The sequence below is a fragment of the Vicia villosa genome, linkage group LG3, assembly GCF_029867415.1.
Source record: "Vicia villosa cultivar HV-30 ecotype Madison, WI linkage group LG3, Vvil1.0, whole genome shotgun sequence".
NCBI lineage: Eukaryota > Viridiplantae > Streptophyta > Magnoliopsida > Fabales > Fabaceae > Vicia > Vicia villosa.
The window spans coordinates 101439972-101452764 of record NC_081182.1 but is presented as its reverse complement, the minus strand read 5'-3'; the positions used below and the strand labels follow the sequence as shown (position 1 = coordinate 101452764).

At 31.0% G+C, this 12793-nt stretch overlaps 2 protein-coding genes across 3 annotated transcripts; both read left to right on the top strand.

Moving 5' to 3' along the window:
* Positions 1-845: 845 nt before the first annotated feature.
* Positions 846-3980, top strand: LOC131662238 (uncharacterized). Of its 2 annotated transcripts, XM_058931965.1 has the most exons (6): positions 846-1295; positions 1386-1624; positions 1721-1939; positions 2033-2125; positions 2208-2312; positions 2871-3980. In XM_058931965.1, the coding sequence occupies exons 1-6, from the start codon at positions 944-946 to the stop codon at positions 2967-2969; spliced, it is 1107 nt and encodes a 368-aa protein (XP_058787948.1). In that variant the 5' UTR covers positions 846-943; the 3' UTR covers positions 2970-3980. The 2 variants fall into 2 exon arrangements, with proteins under 2 accessions (XP_058787948.1, XP_058787947.1); XM_058931964.1 differs by lacking the exon at positions 2871-3980 and having other exon boundaries at positions 2208-2864.
* A 5844-nt stretch (positions 3981-9824) lies between these two features.
* Positions 9825-12627, top strand: LOC131662239 (uncharacterized). The gene is made up of 5 exons (XM_058931966.1): positions 9825-9981; positions 10597-10911; positions 11045-11246; positions 11846-12074; positions 12244-12627. Exons 1-5 carry the CDS (start codon positions 9895-9897, stop codon positions 12509-12511), a joined length of 1101 nt encoding a protein of 366 aa, XP_058787949.1. The 5' UTR covers positions 9825-9894; the 3' UTR covers positions 12512-12627.
* Positions 12628-12793: the final 166 nt, after the last annotated feature.

Sequence of the window (12793 nt, the reverse complement as noted above, 5' to 3'; positions counted from 1 at the left end):
AATTGGTCCAAATCAAATTCCATTAATATATTTTTATAAATATAATATATTACGTCAATTTATTATTCATGGATATTAATTTGTTTTCAATACTATTTATTAATTTAATTAATTATTTCACTTTTAATATTTCTTTTGTTTTAAATATATTTAATTTTCTCATTTTATAATTTTAATTTTTAATATAATAAATCTATTATTTTATAGTATGTTTATCATATTAACATTAATAAAAAAAAAAATTGTAATTTGAATACTAAAAAATTAGTCAAACTTTAACCACATAAAATTGAATCATATCAAATTTTTTAAATTAATTATTTAAAACTGAATCGAATCACATAATTTTATCTTTAAATCATATAAGTTAATTTTTTTTGTCTAGTATATACAATTTAAAATTTAGAAATGAATAATTTATTTTTTGTTGGTACATGTACAAATCAAATCTTTATAATCCATCTTATTCATGTAATATAAGTGATGGTCGATCCTAAAATCTACCTAATAATTACATATAATAAGTTATATATTAGAAATATTAATTAAATATTTGTATAATGTAACTTGTATATTGTACAAAAAAGAGAAAAAATAGAGAGAGAAAATATAGGCTACTGAAAATATGAAGAAATCATCGGGAGGCGCGACTGAGAAGAAACGGGTGCAACGCCCCTCTGCACCAGATCTTACCTCCGACGCCCCTCCTAGGGTTTCTCTCTCTCCTGTCTCTCTCTAGGGTTTTTAATTTTCTCCCAATTTCCAATTCCTCACCTCTAATGCCCCCATTTTGCACTGATTGTTTCACTATTTACCTTTTCTACTCCATTTGTATTTTGTGGTAATCATATTGTTGCTTTTTTTATCATATACTATTTTATGTCAAAATTTAGTTTCAAGGTTGTTTTAATCCTTCACTTTCTTAATTGAAAGTATTACAACAATGGGAAGGAAGAGAAAATTAAATATCGGGAGCCGCATATTAAAAGAATCAAACCAAGGAAGTAATGTTACTCCTACAACCTCAACTCAGGCCCAAGGAAGTAACACTGAAGAAACAAATACTGCCTCAAATCAAGCCCAAGGAAGTAATGTTGAAGAAACTCATACAACCTCATCTCATGCCCAAGGAAATAATGTTGAAGAAATTCAAAGAACCTCAACTCATGCCCAAGGAAGTAGTGCTGAAGAAATTCGCTCCAACCCTAGTCATATGGAAGATGAAACACACGAGTCTGAAGATTCCTACTCCATTCCTTCTGATATAGAAGCAGAAGAAGCTCATATTGACAAAGGTATAAATTATATATAATTTTTTATTTTTATAATTTATTTTGTGTAAGCATTAAGTTTTATGTTTTATGTCTCTATTATTTTACTTGTAGAGGTTAAACCTAACAAATTAAGAGGCCTGACAAGAATGTTAGATGTATGGGACATGGACTCTGGTGATTTCATAATTGTTAATCTGGATAAGTATGGTCGACCCATTGGTGAGGAAGGGACTACTCTTACTCGTTTCATAGGAAGTATGGTTCGAAGGAATCAGTATGCTTCCATTGAATACATATCTTGGAAAAAAATGCCTGATGAGGAAAAAGAAGAGATGTTGAAATCTATAGAGGTATTATAATATTATATTTAAATCATGATGTGTTAAAATTTATATTATCATTTATTTTATGTTATGTATGTTTAAGATTTTTTTTTATTTTTTTAGTCCCAATTTGAATTTGTTCCTCCTATAAATGACACGACAAGGGAAATGTTGAAATCTGAGATGAACGAGAAATGGAGACAATGGAAGAGCGATTTAAAATCAAAGGCATATGGCCCAAGTAAAACGGAAGAAGAAATTGCATCTGTTGTACCAGATAGTAGGGTTGATCCAAATCAATGTAGACATTTGGTTCATCATTGGTTTTCTCAAGATGGACAAGTAAGTTAAATTGAAATAAATTTTTTCATATCATGAACTGTATTTTAACTACATTATCTTATTTTAACTAATATTATGTTGTATAAATTGTAGAAAATAAGTAAAATCAATGCACAAAACCGTGCTAAGTTTGAAGATGTTCATTGTATGGGTACAAAAAGTCTCCCAAAATTGATAGATGAAAAGGTTTGTTTATATTTGAACTTTTTTTAAAAGTAAATTGTATTTATAATACAAATCACTCATAAACTTGTTTGCTTGATTTTAGAAAAAAAATGGCAATGGAGTATCACCCAAACGTAAAGAGATTTACATTGATACCCGTACCCGTAAAGATGGTTCAATTGTCAATGAAAAAGCTGCAAGATTGATTGTAAGATTTTATTTCATTCTTATCTATTTGATTTTCATCCCTAATAAGGTCTTCATAATTTTTGCCTTTTTGTTTTTACATTGTACCTTCTGGTTTTTGTTGTTTGTACCTTCTGGGCTTTCTTGTTTGTGCCTTCTAATTTGCTTGTTTGATGCTTTCTGATATTTTGGGTGGTGGCATTTTGTTTATTTATTTAGTAGTTTCACATTAGGTTCAACTTCTCTCTGCTACTTTGAGTACTTTATTGTTTATTATTATTTAGTAGTTTTACATTAGGTTCAAGTGCTCCTTGCTTCTTGTGGTTGTTTATGTTTATTTATTGGTGGCATTAGAGTGCTACCTAGGTGATCCATATGGGTGTTGTATTAGAGTTTTTTATATTAGTATCTAGTGTTATTTTCTATCATTTACAATTTGTGTAATTCCTTGACTTGATTTGATTTAATTGCAATTAGTTTCAATTAGTATTAATATATTTGTGTTGTTTTGCAATTGGTGACATCATTGGATGGAAGTTGTTATTGCTTGTTTTTGTTTCATTTGTTTTAAATGTTCCAGGAAGAAATAAAAAACATGATAGTGAGGCTGCAACATCTCAATTGGTCCAAGAGAATCAAAGTCATATGCCCTGGAAGGATGATATATACTCTAAAGTAAAAGGTCCTGAAAAGAAAGGTCGTGTGCGTTGTATGGGCAAGATTCCCAAACCCAAAAAATTAAAAGCCGCTTTGTCTGAAAATCAAGAGTTACGTGATAAAGTTAAGCAAATGGAAGAAAAACAGAAGCAAATGGAAGAAAAACAAGAGAGTACAAGTGTGATGTTGGCAAACATGCTGTCATTGATTCAAAATTGATTTACGGGAGAAGATGTGAATGACATTTTACGAGCTGCTAGACAGATATATTTTATTTTACTCTTTGAGTTTATAGTTAGGGTTTGTTTGGTTGTGAGACTAGCTAATAATATGTATAATCGGCCAAACCAACTATGTAGATAGATACTTTTAATATTAAATTTCAGCACCATGCAATTCATTCCAAAAGCTTCATAGAATAAGATGAATTTTAGAAGCTACAGGAAACAATTAACTTGAAATTCTAAGTGAATAAGCTACATGTTGTTTTAAGAATTATATGATACATAACAAATTAAGTACCATCAACTATGTAGATAGTTAATTAATTAATATCTTTTAGAATTATTTGATATTTTGATTATGTTACTAATTAATTGTTCTATGACATTTGTTTTAAAATGAATGTTTTTCCATGTTTTATTTATGAATTAAATTGAGTTTGTAATTTGTTTTTTTTATATATTTTCTATAGGTTACAGAAGCTTCTAGTTCTCCCGGTCAAACAGGTTCACCAAGTCCATACACTAACGAAGATCAAAGAGGGAAAAATTAGAAGCTTATTTTGTCTTTGACAAGTCTTTTGTCATGTACTGTGTTTTTTGTTGTTCTATTTGATTGATTTTGGAAGCTGCTACTTTCTAGTTGAATTTGGTTGCAAGCCACAATAGTTTATTGCTTGGAAGAGATGTCATGAACATGTTTATTTTGGTGGTTGTTAGTTTTTAGATTTGTAGTTTTATGACAGATTAGAAGCAAATTGTGAATGTCATATTGTTTTCAAATTTGTATCATTTTTGTTATGCTAAGTTATTTGGTACATTATCAGTTTAGAGAGATTTATTTTAATGACAATATTTTAATGTTTTAAAGTACTTGTTAATTTGAGACATATTAGTTTTTTAATTTAATTGAAAATTTCGTTTATAATTATACTGGACTACAAATTAGAGAGTTTTTATTATTATTAAAAAAATGAAAAAAAATAATATTGTGAAAGCTATACCAACAAACAAAGGCGTGAGAAATCTTATTAACTAAAGTGTCAAAATTCGTGGGTATAGGTATGCGATATTGACCAACGGCCTCAAAATTCCGTAGCTATATATAGGCTATTGAAACGGAAAATTCCCATGGGTATAGGATAATCAAAGTGCACGGAACAAAATACCGTCGGTATAGGTTTTATGGCCTATACCCACGATTTTATGACCTTTACCTACAAAATTGGGCAGTCGCTATAAGTCAAATTTCTTGTAGTGCTTAGAAAAATCTCAGATTGAAATTTTGATTTTACTCAATTTTATGTGTTTTTAGGGAGTTTTTGTTTCAGTGTTTCGCGATTGGAACTTTGATATCAAACAACAGTAGTGAAAAAACTGTTTTTTTTCTTGTGTGATAAGTGGATTTTGAGCTTATTTGTTATACATTATTTTCTTTTCTAGATAGGGTTTTTGCTGAAGTTATTATTATTTTTCCAGATGCTTTTTTATTTGGGGAAGTTGAAATTGAAGTATAGTATTATTTGACACGACAATTGAAGTTATTATGATATTGTCCTGGTGTAAAATCTCATGTTTGGTTAGAGGATAGCTGTTGTAAAACTCTAGTTCAACTGTAAGAAGCTATGTGGGCATAAATTTGAAAAGCTTACATCATATATAGTAGAAACTCTCAATAAGGAATTCTTAGGGATAAGAGTAAGCAAGTGATTAAGAGGAACCTGTATAAATTGCTGGTGCATTTCTCTCTTCCCTCATTTCTTTACAATTCAACTTTTATTTCTCTGCGTTGCATTTCCTTATCTCCGAACTCTCTCACTTTAATTCATTTAAATATTTTACTGTTTCTTATTTGTTTGGTTTAAATTTTTTTAACATTTTTTATAAATCAATATTTTCATAATTGGAAATCGTTTTTCAACTTACAAAATTCAGCATCCTCTTATGTCTGGAGTCACTTGTCCAACTAGTGGCATCATAACCTAACTCCTATTATAAGATTAATCATCTAAGGAGGTAGAATGATAACCGCATACACTTATTTTTAACAAATGTTTTTTCATAAATACACCTCAATCGTTTGATGATGAAAGGTTTGACTTATAGAAAGTAAGAATGAAATTATTTGTTAAAGCAAATGATTTTGAAACGTGGTATTTTATTATCAATGGTTTGTTTATTCCTACTTATTATATTGATAATAAAATAGAAAATAAACCAGATAGTCTTTGGACTAAAGATGATAAGCCAAAAGTTAAAGTCGATTGTAAAGCTAAGGACTTGATGATGAATGCTCTAAGCAACGGAAAATACTTTTGTGTTTTTAATTGTAATCAACCAAGGAATAATGAGACATTATTGAGACGATCCATAGAGTTTCTCTTAAGATTAAATAATATAGAATAAAACACACACACACACACACACATAAGAATATGAAACACCAAATGAATATGAAGGCAATGTTCATGGATTGTGCTAAAGCATTGGAATCAATAGGGGTTGTGTTAAAAACTTTATCTAACAAATATATTAGATTAAAGAATTCAGGCTAGAAATATGATCTAATTCTTGATTCGAAAGATAGAAGTGTTGTTGTTGAGTTCCATGAATAATCTAAAAACAAGAAGAAGATCATTGAGAAACATTACGAATTAATGCAATTATTAAAAGATTAAGGAATGAATTTAAGGATATTAGAATAGTCATCATTTTGATAATCAGAAGAAGTAATTGAAGGATCAACACTAGAGGTGCCTTTTGAAAGAACAATTATAATAAATGAACGATCAATGTTATCTCTAAAAGAACAACAAAGGACAACAAAGGAAGAATATGGTTGATTCAAAGTCAACAATGAGGAAGATAACATTAAGGTATCATCTCTAAAATAGGATCAAATATTCAAGTTGAGTGTTAATCTTAGTAAAGAGAATAACAAACTAGAAAAGAATATTAAAGACTTAGAAGAGTATATTGAATTTCTTGAAATAGTAATAAAATTCTTAGGGAAGAAATTGTAGTTTCTCTAAGATTGACAAGCATTTTGGTAAAACCAACCTGGCTGAAACATGTTGAATATAAAGGAATATTATTCAGGTTTCAACATGTTGAACAAGATGTCACAACATTGCTGGTATGACATCGTGTTTATTGAGGCGTGTGAGCTGGAGCTGATCTGTCAAGTATATCAATTGTTTTGTTAGCTATAGAATATTATGGAATATTCGGTTAGCTGATGTGCATCTAAGATTGATTCAATCAGAGATATTTGTTGGTTTTCACAATCTCCACAATTGGAGACAATTTAGGAAATATTGGATGGAAAACCTATTTTCTTGGAGATCAAGCAACAGACTTTGTGCAATCTCCTTGCTGCGGTTTTAGGCCCGATTCAGTCAATACTAATGCTATAAACAGACTGGCCTATACCTAATTTTAAGTGGAATTGATATTTGTGTTTTTAGGGTTAGAGGAATCCTTATTTGTTATGTGTGTTGTAAGTTCCATATGTGTGCATTCACAAACCTGTAGGCGTTGAATGCTTGTTTAATCTCGGAAGCTATTAAGCAAGGAGAGTAGTGTCGTTCTCATAAGCTTTTAAGCACTGAGAATTGTGTGTTTTGGAAAAGTGTCTTCTACGGTTTTTGTTTGTGTTGTTTGTCACAGGGTGTTGTGATTGAGGGGATTTGAGGAGGGCCTCATACCTAGGTGAGTCTTAGGTAGAAGTCATAAGAGGGGTAGTGGTTAAGTGAGGAGTTGTAAACGAGGGATTTTAGCTTCGAATTGATACTATCGAATATTGATTTCATCCTTGGCTTGGTAGCCCCCAGAGTAGGAAGGTTGTTCCGAACTGGGTAAACAATTCCTTGTGTTATTTATCTTTCTGCACTATTTTCATTACTACTGCAGTCTTGTTCCATAATTGTTACTGTAGGATCAAGCGCTTACCACTGCGCTAAAAGCAATTGCTGTTAGTGAGGGCGCAACTTTATTTCCTTATAGTATGAGCCCTCAGGGGCTGCACCTAAAGCGAGGTTTGTAAGCTCTCTCTAGGCGCCATGGGTTGGGATGTTAAGCCCATTCGAATCCCTAAGGGTGACGCTGGATTTATTTATCCAACAATCTCCCCCCCCCCCCCCCCAGTGTCAGCCGGGGGGATTCGAACCCATGACCATGCTCTGATACCACTTGTAGGATCAAGCGCTTACCACTGCGCTAAAAGCAATTGCTGTTAGTGAGGGCGCAACTTTATTTCCTTATAGTATGAGCCCTCAGGGGCTGCACCTAAAGCGAGGTTTGTAAGCTCTCTCTAGGCGCCATGGGTTGGGATGTTAAGCCCATTCGAATCCCTAAGGGTGACGCTGGATTTATTTATCCAACAGTTACCAACAGATATTTGTGTCGTGACATCTCATTCGACATCACATATCTGATACCAGAATTTCAGAAATAACTGATATTAGACATCAATATTTGAAACTGAATTAGTGTGAAACATGTGAATCTTTAAAAAGTGAAGTAACCAGTTTGCATGAAACCCTAGAAAAAAATTCCATAAGAACGCTTTAATCATGAATGTATAGGTGAACCTTCATCCTTGGACACCACACATGACCACAACATTGCTTCCTTCTCAATCATTGATATCCATCTAACGATTACCCGCATTCTACTATTGACAAACTAGGAATAATTCTAGTTGTTTTTTCTATATAAGTGGGGCCTTAAATCACGCACATTTATTCTCGGACTCATACTTATAGAGATAAGGGAGAGGCATGGATATCAGAACCTGTTCGAGATAAGTTTTAGGTTCAATTATTTATTTCCACTTGGGTTTGGGGCCGAGAACATCTATTTAACTATAATTCAAGTTTGGATACAGGGAAGTTAAAATCAGTCTCCACCTTGCCCTATTGTCGTGCCTTTTTGCAGGTACCATCACTGATTATCGAAGAACCAAAACCACCACACAACAACCTTTATATGATGGTCATAATCAACTTACCATCTACCTTTTGTATAATTAATAATATATGCATCACTCTCAATTTGACATATGTTATGATTTGTATTTTTAATAAATAACAATACATCAACACGAGATTAGTATACTTCAATAAAATATTTTCGGGTGAGTGTGTTCCTCACTCGTATGTTTTTTGTGGAGTTGAATAAATGTAAGTTATTGGTCTATGATTCAATCCATGACAACATTTTATTATATTGATATATTAACGTAAACAAGTTTTTTATATTTATAAATCAACAATATTTATATATATATATATATATATATATATATATATATATATATATATATATATATATATATATATATATATATATATATATATATATATATTTCTCTCATTTATATATTTTTTAATCTGTATGAATTGTTTTTTAACATAAATAAAAAAGAAAAAAAATGAAGGATATAAGAATCTAATCCTTAAAAAAAAATTAATATTTAAACATGTCGAACTTATCTAAAAAAAAACTTTAATAAACACAACTTATATGTATGAAGAAAGGAGTATTCTAATCTAGGAGTAAATTTCTTTCTTTTTGTTTCTTTGAGAAAAAGTAAGTTTTTGTTTGAATTTTTTCCTTATACGATTAATGAATATTATTTTTGAAAGAAAGTTTGAATGATTTTTTTTAATATGACAAATAACTTGTTTTTTTATTTTCTCTTTGACTAAGTTTGAATAACCAACCACCTTATAAAAAAGTAATCAATATATTATAATTTTAATTTTGAAATGTATAAAGTGTATATTAAAAAATTTCAAATTCAAATCTATACAAATAAAAATCGTAAAAAATTTAATATTTCTTGTTACATTTAAATTCTCTTTTATGGAAACCGTTTAAACCAGATCAAATACCATTTATATATTTTTATTTTTATTAGTAATATATTGCGTCAGTTTATTATTCGCTGGTTTTAGTTTGTTTTTAATATTATTTATTTATTTAATTTAATTTTAATAATTCTTTTGTTTTAAATATAATAGATTTTCTTATTTTATAATTTTAATTTGAGTTTTTAATGAATATTCATTCACAACATTATAAAATAGTTTTACACTATGATCTAATAATAAAAACCATCAATCTGTCATGTCATTAAATTTTTTTAAAAATAAAATAGTGATTTAATTGGATACATGACTGACTGTAATTGGTTGACGGTGTAAAATTATTTTACACGTATCACTTTTTTTCTCTTTTAATTTTCAATATTGTATATTGTTTTAAATTTATTATTTTGTAATATTTTTATTATATTTCTATTAATAAAAAATTGTTTTATAATTTAAATATCCAAAAATTAACCAAATTTTAACTGCTTAAAATTTAATTTTTTTGTCTAAAGAAATGTATATGAATCGCAAATAATTTTATCTTTAAATCATATACAAATCTTTTTTTTTTGTCTAATTGAATTGTATATGATATTTGTACAATTTTATGTAAAGAAATGAAATCTTTATCTTTGTTGGTATATGTACAAATCAAATCTTTATAATCCATCTTATTCATGTAATAAAAGTGATGGTCGATCCTAAAATCTAACTAATAATTATAATTATATAAAAATATTATATTATAAAAATATTAATTAAATTAAATATCTCTATACTTTTGTAACTTGTATGTATCTTGTACTAAAAAGAGAAAAATTAGAGAGAGAAAACATAGGGTACTCAAAAAATGAAGAAGTCATCGGGAGGCGCGGCTGAGAAGAAACGCGTGCGACGCCCCTCCGCACCAGATCTCACCTCCGACGCACCTCCTAGGGTTTCTCTCTCTCCCTTTCTCTCTCTAGGGTTTTCAATTCTCTCCCAATTTCCAATTCCTCACCTCTAATGTCTCATTTTTGCACTGATTGCTCCACTAATTGCATTTTCTACTCCATTTTCGTCGCTTAGAAAAATCTTAGATCGAAATTTTGATTTTACTCAGTTTTTTGTGTTTTTACGGAGTTTTTATTTCAGTATTTTGCGATTGGAACTTTGTTATCAAACAACTGTAGTTAAAAAACTGTTTTTTTTCTTGTGTCATAATCGTATTTTGAGCTTATTTTTAATACATTATTTTGCTTTTTTGCTGAAGTTATTATTTTTTTTCCTGATGCTTTTTTAATTGGGGAAGTTGAAATTGAAGTATAGTTCTAATTGACATGATAATTGATCTATTGAGTTTGTGGGTTTAGATGTAAATAATCTAGGGTTAATGAAAATTTATGATTTTTATAAACCTTTATATTCCCTGGGCACTTGATCATTTTGTGAACTATGTAAAAATTGAGATTTGTTTTTATTTATTTTTGGGGTTTTCTCATTTTTATGTGACATGCAAAAGATGTTTGTGTTATATTTTGACTGTGTTGATGTTGGGATTTTTTGTTTACAGAAACAAGCTGTGAAGAAGGATGTGTATCAGGTGTTTGCTGAGAAGGTGAGAGACCATAAGGAGTTGGTTTCGAGATGGGCTGTTCTACAAGAGACGCGGGTTGAGTATTTCAGAGGGAAGGATTTTGTGAGCTTCTTGAAAAATCATCCAGAGGTGAAAGGCATTCTGGAATCAGATAGGAGTTTAGAAACAGAGGATATTGCCAACATTTTGCTTGAAAAGAATCTTTTAGTGCGCTGTGATCGTGTTGTAAAAACTCTCCGTCCTGGGAAGAAAAAGCTGTCTACTTGGCCTGCACATTTAGAGATTTTCCCTGTAAGTAACTTTCTCTGTTGCATGGTTTATGTTAGTATCAGTATACTGTCTGTTTTTTTTTAATTTGCGGTAGTTTTAGTGATTGCGTTTGTCTTTATGTTTGAATCTAACATAGTCTGATTATCTTTGTCAGGAACAAGTATTTTCCGAAAATGACACATTTTATGCATGGGCATTTGTAAAACGCCATCCACTTTGGCAGACACTCTTATCCTTTTTCTGGCCCGTGTTGACATTGGCTATTTGCTTATTTCCCGTGTATCCTCTTAGCTGCAAGCTTTTAATAATTTACTCATGCGGTGGGATCCTTATTGTCTTCTTCTCTCTACTTTTGGGTAAGCTATTCTTTTTCCATATTGTTCGATTGCTCTTGCCTAATTTCTTCACTTCTGTATGTAAATATCCTTATCGAGTGTTGCAATTTTTCATATCTTAAGCCAATTATATGTTGCAGTTCTACACCGTGTATATAACTGCATCATTTATTCATGACAATTTTTTTTTAGATATTCTTCCCTTAGTTGGGGAAATTGAATATTAGTTTGATCTCTAGGATGTTTAATTGTTTATCCATGAGCGTAAGACCTCCACGACTCCTCTAGATTATTATGATTTGTCTAAGACCTTCCTTGAACTGAAGATGTTTGTGAGACGTGACAATCCTGCCCTGAGGCTTGTGCTGGTTTTCCCAGTGGTTTTCTTTAGCTTTAAAGGGGTTTGCATAGATTTTGAGTATGTAAGGTTATTTGTAGTTTTCATCCTAAATAATATTAATGTTTATGATGGAAGAAAGAGGAAATTGAATATGCTGGTTTTGAATAAAATGCACCTAGTGCATTAAGATTAGTTGTTGCCAATTATGTGTAAATCTGCTTGATAAATGCATTATGTACCCATTACTTGGGCCTCATGAGTATTTTTTGTTACACTGCAGTAAGAGGTGCAGTATTTGGTGTTCTATATATTCTTGTTGGAAAGCGGGTCTGGTTTTTCCCTAACATCAATGTTGAGGAAGCAACACTGCGAGAGTTGTTCAGATTTTGGCCAAAGAAAGATGAAGAGGAAAAGCCGAAGTGGACGACAAGGATTTTCTATTCTGTGGTGGCTGTGCTGTTCATATTACTGCTGAGGCATCATGCGCCTGATGAAGCTGCAAGAGCAAGGTAAGTTGTCATCATTATGAACATATTTATAACCTTTCAAAGAGAATAACCGGGCTTACTATCAGAGCTTAAATTCCTATTAGGTTGGATCAATGAAACCCTAAAAATGGAAAACTACTTGCGGTCGTCCGTTCTAGCCATTACAACTTGTTGCTTTGGTATTTTGCAGGTATCAGAAGAGAGTGTCTAACATCATTGACGATGTTCTCGAATGGTCTCCGAGTTTAGCCTTGTCTGGGATGATGGACAAGCAACAAAACGTGTCTAATGCCACAGGGTCCACTGATTCTGCATCACAAGGCAGCTCAACGGAACATGAAGTTCCAACTGATGGTAATGATGATAAAACTTTCTCGGAACAAAATGACATTGAAGAAGTCATTGATAACATAGAAGATGCAGAAGATGCAGGGGAAGATGATAAACATCATGCGTAATGGGTAATCTTATACCTAAAATACATTTAGTGACTAGATCACAATTTTCCTTTTTATATTTGAGTGTAAAAGTACAATGTGTGAAATAATAACAGTAAAAGTGGTTCGCTTTCAAATCGACGATTTTTAAAGGGTTAAGCTTTCCATTGTCAGTGTGCTCGTCAATGCGGCTTACCGATGTACACGATAAGCGTGTTGATTCGCATTTGACACTTGGCATTGGAAGTTAAAATAAAATTGGTGGAGACTGGAGAGAGCTTTTGAGGGAGGGAAGGATAAACA